Source organism: Varroa destructor, unplaced genomic scaffold, assembly GCF_002443255.2.
Source record: "Varroa destructor unplaced genomic scaffold, Vdes_3.0 BEIS01000004.1, whole genome shotgun sequence".
In the NCBI taxonomy this organism is placed as follows: domain Eukaryota; kingdom Metazoa; phylum Arthropoda; class Arachnida; order Mesostigmata; family Varroidae; genus Varroa; species Varroa destructor.
This window is the reverse complement of record NW_019211457.1, coordinates 23,599,200-23,617,986: the sequence shown is the minus strand read 5'-3', so window position 1 is coordinate 23,617,986 and position 18,787 is coordinate 23,599,200. Positions and strand designations below refer to the sequence as shown.

Here is an 18,787-nt window from a genome sequence, read left to right as displayed (position 1 = left end):
CACAGAACCCTCAAGTAAAAAGGCCGGCCACCCACCCATTTGCGCTGAAGTTGAATATATATATATACGGGGTGAACATAAACACGCACCGCATACGAACCATTAATGGCAGCTTTCTTTAAGCCTTCAAGCTTTCGGCTCTTCAGTCGCCATAAATGGGAGTCCTGGGTCAGACGCAGTCGCAATTCGCCTCAATTCGTTGACACTGCCTTCACGGACGAAGGTCTCCACTTCGGCGCTTAGATCAAAAAAGCACAACGGCCACCTCCAGCTTTCCTACCAGCGCAGTTGGCGTCGATCGCCGGCTGAGTGGGAAAAAAGTAGCCGTAGTGCAAGGCCCACCAGCTGCGCACGCTCTGCGAAAAAGGGATTATCTGTTCTCAGCGTAACAGCAGTGAGTGACCACAGCCTTCCTGCCGCCTGAACCGAAATCAGCTGACCCGGCGGACCCTTACAGTGCCCCGCCCATTTATCCTCTCTCCCCAGTCCAGGCCCAAAAAAGAGCTCTGCCAAAGCGTGCCTCCACCATCAATGTCATAGTACGCAACTGGCATTAGTCCTAACGCTTTATCGCTGCTGCCCCACGGGCAACATTGCGTTTACATCCACAGAGCTCAAAAACAGAAGCACATGATGGCTTTTCGGATATGTCGGAGTAGGGAGGGGAGGGGGTAAGGAATGAGAGGGTGTGGGTGAGACCACCACCATAGAGACGCCAAAAGCTCTCTCGTAACAATCTCCCAACGTCCACCAGCTTATACCGCTATTGCGCTAGGGCCGTAAGCCAGTTAGTGCTTGAGAAGAGACCATACGCTCAAACCAGCAACGCACTGACCAAAGTACGGCGTTGAACGAAGGCGTCGTGGACAACTGCTCTATCCTATTTAGTTGCTCTTGTCGAGTAGGAAAATGGAAGGACAGTCTAATTGAAGCAGGACAGAAGACGATTGAATGAGTTTCTTGCTTGTATGTCATGACATTAGAAGGACTGCTAAGTCAGCAGGTCTGCCTATAGCCGTTGCTGCCACCGCCTGAACGAGACCCACACTGCTACGAAGCTAGTGATGATGTCCTGTATAACCTAGAGAATGCTTTATGGACAACGACAAGCACAGAACACTTGGCGTTTTAAGCTACGCTTCGGGATGGTGTCGTGGTAGGAAAGCCTGGGGTGCGCAACCATATCTGACGGAACGACTAAGGTTGACGTTGCGAACGGTCTTTAGTGAATTTCGTCTTGATAGGCAGTTTATTAGCTGGATTGATCCTAACGGAAACTGAGCTCTACCCCTCTCAGCAGGCACAAAGGTGTACAGCTATATTCTTAAGTATTAATAGCGACAATGCGATTAAAGGGTTCGGCAGGAAGACGTAGAGTGATTAAGGTAATATCTCTCAAATAATAGTACGTAGTAATACAATTGGTGAACAGAGCCATAGAAGTATAACATATAGCAGATTAGAAATACGGTGTGCCGCTACCTTCCGCGTCATCGACATCTCTATTCTATACGACTCTTCTTTGTCCGGAAACCAAAAAAAAAAATACTTATGCGTAGAATCAACACCCGTTGGGCATATACCATAAGGAAGAAACCGGGGCCCAAAATGAAAATAGATATGACCAAGTACAACCTTGAATCTAAAAACTTTGGCGATCCATTACCATGAGCGTTAATTACTAGAACAGCAGTATTACGAATTTCCGTCTCAGCTGAAAGGGTTAAATTCTAAATCCTGGTGCCGCAGCATATCGTTAATATGACGTCGTGTTTCCTCCGCTCAAACTACGATGATCAGTAGACGTACGTTAGGCAGTATTTTATAGTATAGTATTTTAAATTAACCGTACGGCGGCGCATCTAACAGCTGCTATGCAATACTACGTAAGCGTACAGGCGCTTTGAAAACAATCAGAAACAGTTTCCCTGGGTAGAATAAGACTAGTTCCAAATTTGAAAACGAGTACTTAACCCGTGGGCGGCGCCGAAGTAAGGTACAAGTTACATTTTAGCCCAACTACGCACAGCCACCTATTGACCGCTAAAAAGGCATGCGTGTTCGGTAGTCAAGTGTTCAATCCATCAGTCCGTGAATGAGGCAAAGAAATAATTACAGTAAAAGTATTGCGAAATAAGCTTTTTTTTCTATGTTTTTTTTTATTAAGTAATGTTCAGTTGTCACAAACTGCTACAGCTCTGATCGGTCTGTCCAACACCAGCATTTCTATCCGTAAGGAATCTACCCTATCTGGTTCCCGGGACTTCGCTAAACTGTTCGTATGGGTTTTGCTTAATTGGTCAGGCCATTCGTTGCGATACACAATAACTACAGCACGTTGTTTTGTTACAGGGATGTGACGAGCAATCTGCCATAATTTGAATAATGCTACTTAATTTAGAAAGAAATAGTTTAGTTTATTTTCGATTTCATCGAATAGCCGCAGACTCTGGAGTCGACTCGGACGACGCCGCCACCGCCAGCGCAGCTGTACCAGATCTTGCAACAACAGCTAAGTTTAAGCACGATGCGGCCGACTTCCTGCAACTCTCTCCCCGAAGCTGCAGCCCGCGTCGATCTCAACTCCAGAGAAAGTTGCCAAGTGCAAAAAGTAGGGAACGGCATATTAGAGAATATTAAAGGCAAGGTCTAGTGAGGCTGCAATGAGTCGTCACAATAGTAACAATGGTAAAGTAACTGGAACGACAAGGTCCGCAGTTAACCAGGGGGTCGGGAAAAGGGTATTCGGCATTGGGTTAGCGCTAGAGGAAGTGTGGCATTTGTTCCAAGCAAAAAATTGTTGATCAGCAATAGTCATCATTACCACGGTTGCGATTGATTGCTGGGAGGAACTCACAAAGGGGACGCACTAGAAGCTGGCTGCTGTTGAGCGGTTCTCGAAAAAAAAAAAGGCGAACAACAAACTAGCAACGAAACAGCAGCGGGTGCAGGGAAACGGGAGAAATTTTTATAAGGAAACCCTCGAAAGAATTGCCCTTCAGGCTAGGAGAGGTCAAGCAAATAAATACGGGACAACCCCACGGTAATTTTCTTTCGTATCGGCGTTCTTTGTATGGACAGTCAATTTCAAGGATATCCAGCGCCCAAGTGGGTTGTTACCTGGTGCGCGGTGACGAGGAGAAAGGCGGATATCGATATAAGACGTATTACGAGTATGTCGGTTGGAATTTATTATTGGACCTGGACGAGAAATAGGAAACGGGAGCAATAACTTTTAAATGTCAGTGGACTTTCGTTCGTTTTTAATAGATGGATAGATATACAGGTAAGTAGATAAACGGATAGACGAAACGGAAAGCCACTGAAACAGGTGGTAATTTACTCGCCAAACCCACGTAACATCGACCTTTCTAAGAGTCACGAACCGAAAATCTGAGTGATAAATGTTACGTTTTCACTATTTCGAAACTAAGGGGTCCGAATTAGTCGTGCTTCTGTGATGCCTATGACAGGGCATGCCGGCTAGTTTACATGATATGAGATGACGAGGTTTCGAATTTGGGGCATGCCTGTGCCTGAAGGATGACTGTGGTCACAATACATTAACATTTAATTATAAGGGTAATTTAGGATTGCATAGTGGTCAAATGGAGCATTCCGTTGTCAGTAATTAATACCTAGCAAACAATTAGGGCTGTTCTCTTTTTATCATGCTGTATTATTTTCAGTCGTCTACACATTGTTGTACTATTACTACCAGTTTGACACGAATTATGAGTATTAACTCAGTTTACCTAATTATTAGTGTAACGGATATCAGTGAAAAAAAAGATTAAATTTTGGAGGCTAAGAACGGTTCCGCTATTTTTCTCAGCAAACGTGGGTTTCCAAACACTGAAAACAGGGAGTGACTGATCTGCGCCGGATGTTCGGGTAACGCTTTGCTTTAACATCGGTTTCCTCGTATAGATAGGATCACGATTCTCTTCAGATTCAAAGAGACCTTTAGCGAATGGCAGATTCAATGTGTCCACTAACGATGATTCTAGCAACGATGCTGCGCGAAGTTAACTTTTTGCCTTTTCTTGCCTCTCGCTACCCCCTTCCCCCCTCTGTTTTGTGTCGTCCTTCTTTTCGGACTAAACTACTCCTTTGCCTGCTATTGTGCTGTAGAGATCGTCTCTCAACCGCTTTCCCGCCTTCCAGCCAGCTGGGGTTCGTCCTTCGTCGCTGTAAAGCTCGACGAGGAATACGTCTGGAAGTTGGCTTAATGCTAAGAAGCTGGGTCTTTGCTTCTATTATTGCCCTTCGATCCCTATCCCGATCGTTTTCGCTCTATCTTTCTTTGGAGCAAGTTATCGTTGTGCTCTATATCCAGCATCACAGTGCTTCCGTTTCCAGCAAAACCTTCTGCTGTCTTGGGTGATCGTTCTGGGACTTCAAGAAGTCGGGAAATATCATCTCTGTTTGTAAGTGCCAACCATATACGCTCGACCAGTTTTCGAATAATCGATTCTAGACGCAGATCGGTAACAGGCGGATCACACGGATGTGAACGGATCCTATAATATGATTCAGGCTATCGGAAATCAGCGCATATTTTTCACCTATTCAGGTATTTCTCTATTAAGTGTAATTGCGCGCGTTAGACTATAGCATGGCTCGATTTCTTTTCATAAATATGTTAAGTTTAAGCTATCTTCAATATTAACATTGATAGGTGATACTATTAATAGTTGAATACAGAAACTTTTCTATAAATTTGCTTAGCTGCAACTTCGCTTTTCATTCGTCTAGGGACTGAGTGCCAAGCTTAATTAAATCGTAGACAAATTGAATTCATTTTCCATACAAGTCGTGCTACGATGTGACCAGGTTCCAACATTAACCCAATAACTCGAAAAATAACTAGCACGAAAACAATGTAGTTTAGCCAACATTTGGCCCCCCCGGCAACGCCCGTTGCTTCAGCTATCTGTATCTACTACATAGGAACACGACGGTCTAATAGTCAATCTAGACAATCCTACCGACATATTCTGACGGAATACCTATCACTGAGCGAGTTCGAGGTTATTGCCCCTTACCACTGGCACAGTAGAGGACAGAGTGTGGACAATGTTGGTATAGAAGCGATAGAAAATTTAATATCTTCAAGTTCCTCTTTTTACCTGAAGATGGAGACAGCGGTCTATGGGCTCCGTTTGGTTGCTACTGGCAGTACGAAATCATAACCATCTACTTCGAAGCAACGCCTAGCTGTTGGCAGTTGGGGCAGCTACGTACGAAACCCAATGGAGCGTACACCGTCCCCACACAAGCATGTGCCCATACACGCAACGCTAGAGATATCCATTCAGCAAGAAGGAAAATACCACACAGGAAATGAAACGTTTTGACGAACGAGAACCGCAAGAAAAGCGAATACGACAGCTGTTGCCATTTCTTTCCACCTGCTAGCCGGCTGGCTGTCTAGGGAAAAGCCAATAGAATCTGTGAACCCCAATGTTCTTTTACTTTTGCAAAATCGCAGGAAATAGGGAAAGAGACTGACCTGCTGGTGGGGTAGTTCTCTTTAGGGAATTCGGTATTCTTTTTTTCTGTTCGTGTATCTCTCTTCTTACCATTGACTCGACCTTTTGCTCTTTCGAATATGATAACTTTGGTCGGTGAGTTTCCATCGTCTCCCAGCCAACATCACCTAAGTCCCCCTAATCAGGAGTAACAACTTCGTTTTCTTTCGTGAGCCATAGTACTCGGATCAAAATGCTGATAATTTTCAGCCATCCTATTTTAGCTGGAGAAAGTCCTGAATAGTAGTTATGATAAAATGTTTTCGCCATATTCGACTAATCAGCTCCGTCGATTGTCTGATGATTTGGTCAACTTTAATTTGTTTACAAAGCCCTTCCTCTAGCAAACAAACTACCGATGGGGCTATGTATTTGTGTGTAATAACCTGTAATAATTGAAGTGCACAATATAATACCAATTGGGTATTTTCTATTTGTCTCTCAGAGGCGGTCATACTCATACCTCTTTGTTGTGTAAAACAAGTTTATAGAATCTTGAATTTTTAAGCCTTCAACTCGACGATTCGTAATTGGCCTACTTTTTAAATGGAAATAAATAAAAGACACTTAGGCGTAAACGTCATATTTCTGTATCTCGAAATGACACTGTGCAAACAGTGATTTCTGTAGCTTGCGCGCAGTTTTCGTCTGATTCTGATCCTTGTTCCGACAATCACCATTTATGCTCGACTAATTTTCTGCAACATATTGTACCAAAATTATGACTACTATTCAAATAGGTACTGGACGAGTGAAGCTTGCAAGAACATGATACAATATAAATCTACTAGTTTCAAGTTTTCTATTTTTCTCATCAAGACTCACATGTGTCAGTACGCATCGCAAGGGAGATCATATGACGGACCTTAGTCAGCAAGAGATGTCTTGGGAACATAGAACAATCTACGCCCTTCAGTTTCTAGTCTATCTGTGAATGCAAGTGTTTTTCAATAAGTATATGGCAAAAGAAAAGCAGTTACCTAGAGCTGCCGTTAATAATAAGCAATATAATCTACGGGTAGAAAGAAGCATCTTGGAGATTTTGACCCGGAACCTCATCTACACAGGTCGCTAACTCAGCAACAACGTTTGAGCCTAATTGCAAATGCCAGTTCTGACCGACTAATAATAAATAGCAAAGCTTAAGTTGCAAGAAGGCAGTACGACGCCCTCATGCATTGAAAACAAAATGCAAAGGTACTGGGGGTTGATCGGTCGAAGGTACGAGGCCTCGTTAACTTGTCCGATCTGCCTTGCCCTCAATGAATGCCACTGAACAGTGGCTGTTCGACCCTGTCCAGTTCATGTAACGTATCGGAGGCAGGTGTTCATGCATAAAAGTTGTTGGCTGTTTATCGAAAATGCGAGCAACAGAAGTAAGTATCAAAACTGTAGATGCTTGCAACCGGCTAGTGCATCTTTCGTTGAAGCCGGAGGCGAAAATGGGAGACGCCGTCACAAACCCAACGATACGCGATTAATGCGATAGCCGTAAACGGTTAGGATTATTATCGCTGATCGCTTGGATTACCTACGCTGAGTAAACATATAACTATAATCGCTGATTCACCAGATCAATTGGTTTTATATTGATCGCACTCAGAGTGGAAAATGCACAGTTAGGAAAGATGGACTCATTTTGTAAAAGTGTATTTAAAGAGCGAAGGGTTAACGTTGAACGGATTCTACCATCGATATACTGTAGCGTACGATAGATTACACTGGCGGCGATAATTGTCTACCAAATTAGCTCAATGATTTTACTGAACTAATAATAACAATGATGGATCAGGAAGATAAATTTAGAGTTAAAAAAGTCTGAAGTAATTCTTCTCCATACAATTTTCCACTGCGTTCTCCTATACGCCAGACGCAGTACCCTCGGAAGAGGTTTCTTCCCATTGTTTTTTCGTTTGCCTCGCTGTTAGCAATGACCTTGACGGGTCCCGCGTTGTCGAAAAGTATCGGTCGTGTAGAAACACGCTTCACAAAAACACTTCTAGAGGGTGCCCAAATGTGTTCGATTGGATTAGCAGTTCCTTTTCCGTCTTCGCTAACGTATTATTTGAATGTATTCTGCACACGTCTATGTTAGTTAGAGCGGGATACAGTGGGGAATTGCGCTCGTATCTATATACCTGCGTTTTAGCTCACGTTTCTGATGACTCAGAAGGCTTTATACGGGGTACTATATCAAGTGGTACCCCGCGAAGCGGACTGAGGCCAACCTCAAGTTTTCCTTTCTGATTATTTCCGCGCTTTCCGATGCAACTGAAACGTTGTTCTGGTAGTTCGCATAGCCCAGTACATAAACACTGAGACAAACTAAATTCTGAGCGATGGACATGACGCTTCTTTGCCGCTATTATTCCCTCAGTTGAGGTTTATCAAAACCACAATTATTACTCCTATTTTTAGAAACAGTGCGCAGCAAACGTGCGTAGAATGCCATTTAGAAAGTGACAGTCAGCGATACTTGATGTGAGAAGTAAAACGGCAAATTTTTACGTCCCCGTTTTAATCTCGTCACAAGTTTGGGCCATGCGTCAAGCACGAGGGTATCAAACTATGGTCAAAAGCTGCAGCTTTCGAGTATTTTTCTGATCACTTAGAATAATTAATATATACGGACTATTCCGAAGAAAAATAGTATATGTAATACGAACGGTCAGACTGAGAAGTTGACCCTAAAACCGTGACATCTGGTAGCGGGATTTTTCTGTTCTGACAAAATGTTTGCCTGAATAGCATAGTTATAGGATATTCCTGAATAATCTCCATAATGAATGATATGCAGATCTCTGTAGAAAGTTAGAAAAGCTGACTCGTCTGCTCTGGCGAAAACCTCCGTACAGGCGGATGAATTCTGGTCAAGTGTGCGCCCTTGGGATGTTCCCTGTCGAAGATCGGCGTTTACATGCTCTTGTACAAATCTTGGCCATATTCCACAATCATGTTCTTGCCGTACGCGGTACGTAATAGCAATTTTAGAGTTAGTAAAGCGTTAACGACGCTTCGAAGGTTTCGTAGTTGATCTATTAGTGTATTGAGTTGAACGCGATTACACATTATAGGACTGCATAAGAATACTTAGAGTAGGAAAAAGTTTCCCGAATAGTATCGCGAGCAAAAGATTCAACTAGAATGCATTTTTACTTTATCTGATTGCGTTATATGGTGTACAGACATCTAGTATCATAAATTGGCAATTACAATTTAGGAAGCTAACCGGAAAAAAAAACCGTTGATTGTTATTATTCCATAAATGTTACCGGTGATTGTTTATGTTGCGAGCCGCAGGTTTGTATGCTTTTAATACGCTAATCCCAAACACTTCGCCAAGGGCCACGAAAATATATAACCCAGTTTACTCATTTGCATATAAGATTGTTTGTAAAAAACTATTTTCACCGGAAATCTACAAGCTAAACACTGCTGCGATTATCATACCTTATTTAGTCTTTAGCGAGTTCAGAAATCCGAGATAATCACAACGTTTATCATTACCACTAGAACTAATATGCTATTTTAAAGTACTTAACGCTCTGCACGCGTAAATTCATTATAGATAATGTGACGTTTATGCACAGCCAGATGATACAAAAGTGTCGTCTTTAACAGAAATGACTTAATTTCCTAAGCTCCTTGAGGAAGCAACTTCGGCGAATAGTCTAACAAACAACTTCTACCTTGAAGCTTTCCAACAGGACGAACGTGTGCGCTGGTCGCGATTTCGGCCAACAAGTTCTTGAGATGACAGTGGGCGGCTCGGACCTGACCCAAATTCAAACATTATTATACTTATCCCTTTCGTAGTTTCCCTGTCAACATCTCGAAGTCTCTAAAGAGCTCTTTCAACTCAGTTCGACATTGTTCCAACCTTCGATAACCGACCTGAATTTACTCATTTCGCGTAGTCTGTTTTTTTCTCTATTTTTAAAGGAGATAGAGAGCTGAAAAGCTTAGGAACTGGTATTACCATTTTATTCCTTTGAAATTGAGCTCGAGTTGCTTCCTTATCGGGCTGTTCGACAAACTGTCTTTAGCAAACGAAGTCAGGGGAGGGGGGGGGGGGGACTCATACTCCAAAGGCAAGGGGAGGCAACGGGACTGAATGATACTCTCGATGAGAAATGCAGGGCGTCAAAGAAGGACAGTTTTGAGGTAGTCCTTTTTCTAGGTAAACACCGCGACGCAACTTGAGACAGCCTACCCTTGCTATCGTCAATAACCATGCGTCGTTCTCGTTCTCAGCCGCTTATAGGCCACACCGCAACAGAGTGCAAGGCGACACACGCACGTACGTGAAGTGGTCCTCCAGTGAGCGACTCGAGACCCATGAGCCAAGCGGCTTTACTACCACACCATCTCTTACGGTTTCTGAATATTATGCCATACATACACACACAGTGAGGCTTCAAGAGAGCTTTATTCGTCGACACTGATACTTGGGTAGCTTGCTAACAGGCAGGTAAACAGACAACTCAAGATGACGCGGTATTTCGCTTCCACAGTCCTCAAATAACAAACTTTCATAGTCGCGCACCGTCTTGCTGTTAAAGCACAGCCGGCAAGCATGTTCTTCAGAACCTTACCTAATGTTCACTGTCATCACGAAGCACACGATTGATGGACACCAAATTTCAAAATCGAACGTATCACGCACCATTTCTCTCATGCAAGCACATGAACAAATCCTGTTAGCGATCTTGAGCATTCCTAATATATCGAGTGAAGACCACCGTTAAGTGAGACAGATGGTGCTTAGTAGCATTACAGTAAGTAGTAAAATGCAAGTCTGACGAATTCTGTAGGAACATTCTATGCGATAGGAATAGTCTACTCGAGAAACATATTCGATAGTGCACCTAACCATAACGTATAGATAAATCTGGTTATGTATCTGACCGTTTCGCAAGCTTGAAAGGGGTTTCAATTCATTTTATTATTGAAGTAAAGCTTCAAAAATCGAAAGTAACCGCCGAAAATTTTTTTAAAAAAAAATCGATTTTTGTCTTAGGTCAAGCGTATGGGTGTGGTTTCACTGTATTGTCGTTAATATTGTACAATACGTATAGCAACTTTCCGCAGTGTTCTTAATTCCGTTGCCGGTTTCTTTCGCCTGGTACTGGCTACGTTTTGAGCATACCCAAATATCGGCCGCGTATTCTATCATGTTTATATCGGGTGAACCACTATAGCATTGCAAATAACCGTGTATCTTATTAGATCACAGAATTCCTGACCTGAGAAACATTAATTTTTGTATGTTTGCTCTAAGGAAACTTCCTGTTTACCCGTGATAACTTCTTTGCTTATCAGCTCCGAAAATTGTCTTTGTCGTTGCCAATTCGCAAATGGATCTAATATGTTTATCTATGTTATTATTTACCACTGTAACCGTGTCTATATTTGGCATCACACATAAACCCCAGATGGGCTTATTTGCCTACTTATCCCCCTACCAGTTATCCCCCACAAGAAAAACTCGAAGCTAGGACGTCTAATTTCTTGTTCCAGAAATAAAAATGCTAGGTTATGATCGAGGAAACCACTTCAATATTGTCTGTTATCTGTTCTTTTCAATTTGGCTTATATATTATGATAGGTGAGGCTCATCATTTGATTGAGGGCAAGTTACCCTGTAACTTACCCTTAGTATTAACTTACCCTATAAGTTAATACTAAGGAAAAAATGAAGTTGTGGACACACCCAGTGTTTTGACATCTAACGTTAATGCAGCGTCAACTAATGCTACTACTGTTTTTCTGGAACATTGCACTGATTCAAAGACCACAACCATTTCCTATATACAATCATGCCTGTCATGTGATCTATGCATATGATATATAGAAAATTAAACAGTTTAAAGAGAAAAGCTATTAGAGATTAGTTTATAAAACTTTTATTTTTATTTTATTTTATTTTTGTTTTATAATACTATTACAAGCTTAAACTACACCTAGATAAGGAAGAAGCTGCGAAACAAGCTAAATTTAGAGAATGTAAGTATGTATTGTCGTAAATTTCGCAGCTTTTTCCTTATCTAAGTGTAGTTTAAGCTTGTAATGGAAAGTGTTAAATATACTTTTTGTTAATTAAACCTATGTACCTCTAATTACTGATTAATTATAAAAACAAAAAGGATTCTTCCAAACTTAAGAACATCAGCTTCTATTTACAATTGTACTTGGCAAGGTCATTTCAACGACCCTGCCACATATTTCCTTACCCTCAGACCTTACTACTTTTCTGCAGTTAGAATCTGTAAAAAAATATTGATGAACTTTTCATTATCCTATGACATGGCACGACACCGCAACTTCGCCAAGAAGCAATTTTTGCCAGTAGGTCCCAACGGATATGGGGCGCTACACAAATTTTTACACACAATTGTGAAAAATTGTATAAAGCATCGCCAAAACGGCCTAGATGTATGGCGACGCTGCTATTATGTACAGTCTATGGAGAACTCAAATCGGAGAATTAATTTTTAACTTTTTGACTGCCTATTTATAGCACTCCTATATCGAAGTTTGGATATCCCCCAATTGAAAGCGGCCAAAAACAATATTGCTTTTTAAAACTCTAACATCTGGACTAATTTTGACATGGTTGTAGAAATCTAGATCGTCTTATCGATACACAATATCTGTCATTGGCTTTTTATCTGGAGTATTAAATTCGTAGTATCTTCATGACGGTAGCGTCGCAAAGCGTGCGAAAGTACTCAAGAACAGATTTGCGGGTCGAAATGGATCACATTCACAAATCTCTATGAGCATAATGAATCCTTTCGTCCTATGATTAGCTCAACGCAGAAGAAGAAACGCAATTTCGCTCAGTCTGAAATTTCCAGTTGGTATCATTCGTTCGAGGCCTCGTTTCTACCACGACCACAGTCACCTATTCACGCACTGGGCTTTCAAACACGCTTCGGCATTATCGTATGGATCGTCATTACTGACGAAACTCTTGACCCATCCAAATGGGCCGAACGAAATGGCAGATTCATTCGGCGCCCCCCCTAATCCTAACCCTGTTAACACTACGCCGTCGTCCTGTTCTCTCTCAGTTACGTTTCCGTTTTTCTCTCTCTCTCTCTCTCTCTGTTTCTGCTGCAGCTTAGCATCCAGCGCCTGCTGGTGTTTGGCCTTGATGTGGGCGACATTCGTGCCCGTACCGACAAATTACATTGCCTCAAACGACTGAATCGCCAGATTGTTCCAAATGTTCAAACTGAATTTCGAGCGAACAGTGTAAATGAATCTCTGCGCACAAACAATTCATAAAAAAAATCTTAATTATATTATAGCCTGGTCGTCGTTTTCGCTAGGCAGATTACGTAGACAATGACGGCCTAGGATTCGTCCAGTGAGGTTTAGATAGCACTGGGCCTGGGTTACACGTTTACAGGAGCTTAATTTCAAATTAATCAAATTAAACTAACTAACAGTAAATAGGTTGAAATTCGAATTTATCCGCAACGGAATAAATCCGAAACCATATGCGAAACAGCAAAAAAGATTCCGAGGTTTACCTCTGGCACTGTTATTTATTATATACTTGAAATCGCCCTTTGTGCTGGCCCTTTTTAAATACGATGCTGAGCAACATTTGTTTTCGAACCTAGACCACTTTGCATATTCCTTAGATTTGTAAACAAATGCTTTTTTACACAACAATCTGAGGGCAATGGGGGTGGTAAGTGGTGGGCGTGAAAAAAACCGCTTTGTCTGGTCGCGTATTGTTCGTGATATCGTAATATAATAAATATTCGTAAAATACCAAAAGTTTGTACTATTTAGGCATAGCACTCTAAGAACAGTTAAACCACTGTTTGCAATTGCCAGACCGGTCCCACCTCTGCCCTACTTGAACAATATGAACAGTTAATATCCATATGTATTAGCTTGTAGGCAGAGATGACTAACATGTCTGAACACGGAAACTTTCTCCAAATACGTCTGAATGCAGGAACTTCCTCAGAGCGGCATAATGCGCACATCACTTAGCTTCTCGTTCGGTATCGTCTTGGCTTACAGAATGAGGCACAAACGATCAGAGAAACACGAAATTTCGCTTGAGATATCGCGGGCTTCGGTTGACGAGGGTATTATACACGTTTAAGAGTTAAAAGGTTCATAAAATATTCGTTTGTTCGTCCGGAGCGATATCCATGTTTTGTACTCCCCACGTACTTGGAACACTTCAAGAGGCAAAAAGACAGATAGCAGCTTGTTGACAACGATGTCAACTAGTAGACGACACTAATCAAAATTGATACTATATATATATATATATATAAACCCAGGCCTCTGTCTCTCTGCAAACAGCAATGGTAAATGAAGTGCTGCTCGCTGTACTAATTTAACTTCGTTACCCTTCGGTAAATCGAGAGCGATTCTGACAAGAGACGACCATAATTAGACACTTAATAGAAATTAGCTGGCTCACTCTTGTCAAGACGTTTGCGCTCGACTAGTCAAAGTTCTCCTATATGTCAACTTAATTATAATGATCATGCAAATAAAAGGTTCTTAAATAATAAAAAATAAAAGAGGAACTTCCATTCCTTTAACGTACTCGACAAGAACTTCTTCCTAGCACTTTTTCCAAATGGCAGACTCTCATTGAAGCTTTGCGAATATTGTCAGCTTATTTGCAAAATCACATTGATTGATAATATATACTTGTTTGATCCTATCGAGTTCTGCTTTTAGTGTGCGAGTCTTAAGAAACGTCTAATGAGTAGTCGTTCAACATTGATTACGTACGTGGGATAATCGTGACTGTAGCTGCAGACGTCAAGTTCGCGAGCACACGGCGGACGAGGCTCAAGGAAGTCTGTTGGTGAAGGATTCCGTGGTGTTTGTTGAGGTAATTGCGAATTCACAAAACGATAAGTACCTACCTCGGCCAGGGGTAAATCGTCAAAATCCCTGTAGTTTATGTGAAATGAACAGATAAAGAAAATATAGCTTGTTATTATTTCCATATCGAGTATGCCCTTGCACTTGCATTGTCTATTAAAACTAGATAAACGAAGAATTAAACAGGGGCCATTCGCATTTTATAACAGCCAAGTGACGAAACAGACAGGCTGATAAAAAAGCATACTAAACACTTTGGTCTACGTTTTGTTAAAGGAGGAAAACCGAGTTACTATAAAACACATAGAACTTTTTGCGCCACAATGCGGTCAAATCATGCCCCATTTGTATTACGAATCGTTAAATAATTAAGGACGTATATGCATAGGAATTATGATCTTTTCATATTGACAACTAAGCTAAATACAAGGAAGTATCATACTGCACGCATGTAAACATCGATAGGAGGATGTATGGTGATATAGGGGAGTGAAAGAAATTGCAGCCCTAACTGTCCACATTGCTATATCTAATGAAAACGTTCGTAAACGACTGATATGTGCGCGCTATGCCCTTACACCCACAAGTCATTCCGCTTGAAAAGCAAAAAAAGACCTTCAAAGGGGAAATGGCAGATGCAACGATGCGTAGGTATGCCGTGGAGCTAGGTTATAGGGGACATATATATATAAGGGCCTTTAAGGGAAAGACTGATTTTTTCAGATGGATAGTTCACTAGGATTTCGGTTACTCCCTCGGAGTGTGAGAAGTTGATAGCAAGATAATACTTTCCGTTTCGTATTTAATTAGCCAATCTCATATTATATAACTGTATTAAGCTTATCACTTTAATTCGCTTCTCGCGAAGCATATATCTAGTTAAGTGTCTAATTTGCTTAGCTGTTGTCGGCAAACATTACAATAATTGCGTAGTATTCATTACTGACAATAATAAGTAGAGTTAGGTCCAGCTTTATACAGCTGCAGGCCCCCACGCCTGATTGCTTGTGGAGGTGAAAGATACTTGACGGGTGAATGAGTCACCGGGTGCTCCATTTACAACCTCCCAGCATTTTATGGTGCGCAACTACGTTGGGATCAGTCCACGGGAGTGGGCAAAACGATGACAGCTTCCAGCTGTGAGTTACTGTATTTCCTCGCTATAGATATTAGTCGGAGCATATAGTATAACGGTATTTATGTATTGATTACGTTTTCTGCATCGTTGAGGGGACATTGGCGCAATTAAAAATTACTCCAAGCTATTAGACATCAGGTTACATTGCTTGCGTTACTATAATATTCATTGCGATTCCGCCACGTCGAGGAACTTAATAATAAATTATTACGCTTTATCGTACGTTATGTAACTTCAGCTAACATCGTATCTAAGTGGAGAATGATAGGATTTAATTTCGATTGACAATAATCTAAAGCTTGCTACCGAGAAAATACTTAAGTGGAACAAACGTTCGGTATTCGTGCATTCTGATTTTCAGTATGCACGCACCTCCTCAGCCTGAAATATCTATGGAACTTTGTAGATAGGCCAAAAACTATCGTCCCTATTATCTGGATGTTTTATGCGTTCATCTTAGGTCGACAAACCTTAATACATTAGTAAAAAAATAAAGGTGACCCGGCTCGCATCAGGATGGTATAAACTATGTATAACAGCTAGATGCGATGCTAACGGACTGAACTGGGATATTAAGCATAAGGACGAGAAGGCTTTTCCGCTTAGTTTAAGCAATCCGTACACATATAGAGATACAGGATGTGTATCCTCCTTCTTTTGTTTGCACGACGAGTACTTTAAAAGAAACATCATCGAGATATATGCGTCCTGCATAATCCACCGAGGTGTTAAGGAATAGTTGTATTTGATCAGCGTACATTTTACTTATGCCGATTCAAGCCTGCCGATTTCTGCTAACGAAACTGAATCTGGTTGTCGGCGGTTCGACTGCAAAAGTAAGGAAAAAACTATACCAGGTACGAACTCATTATCGAACGCCCAGGGTGGTTTCGAACCAAGGCGCTAAGAAGAAGCGATATATATGAATGCAAGCAGAGTGTACTAATGTACACACGGTTGTCAAAATGCGCAAGAACCCTAATTTCCTTCAGTGAAGTTGGAATTTGTACAAGAAAAAATGTTTGCCCTTGTACGCCGATGAATATCACTTCAACAGAGAGAACTACCAAACGGTAGACGGCAGCATAATCATTTTTGAGGAGCCTTTGCTTCAGGCAATATTCAAATCTGATGGTCCTTCAATAGGTGATTGCACCCCAATAGGTTGGTGGGAAAACAAAAACTCAACACATCTATGCATTTTTTGTTCGTTCGATAACGCATCAAATATGGCGACAGAAAAAATTAAATTTAGTTGACCAATTAATGACTATGGTACTACGGCTAATCGTAAATAAAGTCCATTGTTCGACCTATAAATAGAACGTTTCAATGTTAGCTATGTAGTATTCACGCTAGTAAAAAAAAGACATTGAAGACGAACTTAAAGCTGGGAAGTGAGACGCGGTACCTCGTCTGCTTTCGCATCCATTACGAAACATATCTTGTGTGACACAAATTCATTGTTGTAAATCGCGTTGAATATAAAAACTATTGTGCATTCCCTAACAGCCTGCAACAGGCTCTCTTGACAATGTCCCAAAGTAGTCATCTTCCACCCTGATAATGGACACCGAGCATTCCGTTTACACGTTTCATAATACATAGACCTATTAAAAATGTCGCCTACGGGCGATGTTTGCGGTTTGATTATGACAGCTCGGTATCTACTTTGTATCTATGAAAACCTAAAACGTTGTGAAACAACTAACATATTATATAGTCTGACTTATGGTGAATTTTCTTACCATCTTTAAATGCAAACCAGATTAGACCGTCCAACCTAATCTGCTTGTCGACTGAGTTGCATGCATGGCAGGGAATAAATGTTATAGTCTGACTGATTATAAGAGATCGGAACGTATACATAAAGAAAAACGGGTTGTTGCACTTTACTCACAAATTGCCATGTCTGTGACGTCGGTCGCGGCCATCCCTTCGTTCGTCTCGGTGGCTTCTTGAGTCGCCCGCGGCCCGCACAACTGATCCGCCGTTACGGCTGACGTCGGCACGATCTCCTCTGAGGTCGCGAAGAGGAGGTCGGGCGTCGTGTGGGTCGTCCCCGCCGAAACGATCACGGACCAAGTCCCTTTCTCGACCATGTTGGACAAGTTGGTCGTCAAGATTATGAGGAGGGTATACTTTAATGCCGTGCTCTTTGCGAACCTCCTGATCAGCTTCGCGTCCCCCGCCTCGTCCACTGTTACGTTGAGGGTAATACTCATCTTCTCGATAATCTACTGGGCCTTGTTGATCTCCTCGAAAAGACCTATGGCCGCCGCCGCGATCTCGATCGCCACTGCGTGCGTCCTTGTCATGCTCTTTCTTATAAACAACGATTACGGAAGAACCGGACGAGGAACCAAAGAGACGCTCCTCTCGGACTTCAGATGCCTCGTGTGCCGCTAGCACCATTCCGATTCCAAATCCGAAAAGAAGACGAAGAAGGTAATCGTTCTGTGTTGAATAACACGTATTATTATTGAGCGTAAATACCACAGGATAGCAACAAGGATTAGAAGTGGATATCTCAGACTAGAGAAAGTACCATTCGGCGGATAATTAGTTAATTCATATAAGATATATTTTTAAAGTATATGCAATTTAATTGATTTGTAACATTAGCTTTCGGGTTTTTTAACGGTCATTTTTATGATAGTTTGTATAGGTAGATAAAAATAATGTGTTGATTTTGATCATGGAATTTCCTGCAGGGTATTTTGTTCCCTTTCAACAATATGATGATTTCAATTCTTCATTCAGTTGTCCAGGCCGCACAACTAGGTACGGCTGATGAGTGTCAGTCGTGACCGAACGTATCGTGACGCGTGGTTTACTCCTATTTTGTGTGGAATCGTTTTTAAAACAATAAACTGGAATATCTTAAAAAAAGTGACAAACATAGTACGAGCATTTCACCTAAAAACCGATATATAATGATACTATCGGCTGTCGTACAATTGCCGTGCCTTTAATCGTACCTCTCTCCTACAAATAATATTTTTTAAAGCGAACCTTAGGCTGAGTGGGTGCATTGTGATGCATGATCCTATAAATAAATATCTCTCTCGCTGTAACCCCTCTCAAACCCCTAGAACGTACGGCCCGTCCAAGTTGGGAGGAAATCGTATGCTTTACGCTTACAGAAATTTCACATTTAGAAAACAGATATTCAAAAGGCATACTTAAGCCAAATAATCAGTAATCAATACGAGACACAATAACAAGGTATTTTCGCTAA

The 18,787-nt window shown here is 41.5% G+C and overlaps 1 protein-coding gene and 1 long non-coding RNA gene across 8 annotated transcripts in view; one reads left to right on the top strand and one right to left on the bottom strand.

Moving 5' to 3' along the window:
* LOC111249864 (uncharacterized) overlaps window positions 1-18,787 on the bottom strand; it is a 47,587-nt gene that overhangs the window by 19,016 nt on the left and 9,784 nt on the right. For all 4 annotated transcript variants that reach the window (XM_022804296.2, XM_086987309.1, XM_086987308.1 and 1 more), the window contains 2 exons: window positions 17,447-18,003; window positions 14,313-14,477 (listed from right to left, as the gene is read on the bottom strand). In XM_022804296.2, coding sequence (XP_022660031.1) covers window positions 14,313-14,477; window positions 17,447-18,003 — 722 coding nt within the window. The remainder of the gene's footprint in view (window positions 1-14,312; window positions 14,478-17,446; window positions 18,004-18,787) is intronic.
* The window catches only part of LOC111250053 (uncharacterized), a 78,783-nt gene that overhangs the window by 57,926 nt on the left and 2,070 nt on the right, over window positions 1-18,787 (top strand). For 3 of the 4 annotated variants that reach the window (XR_015326575.1, XR_015326573.1, XR_015326574.1), the window contains one exon: window positions 14,259-17,994. This is a non-coding gene — a long non-coding RNA (uncharacterized LOC111250053). The remainder of the gene's footprint in view (window positions 1-14,258; window positions 17,995-18,787) is intronic. The other variant, XR_015326576.1, reaches the window with a different exon arrangement.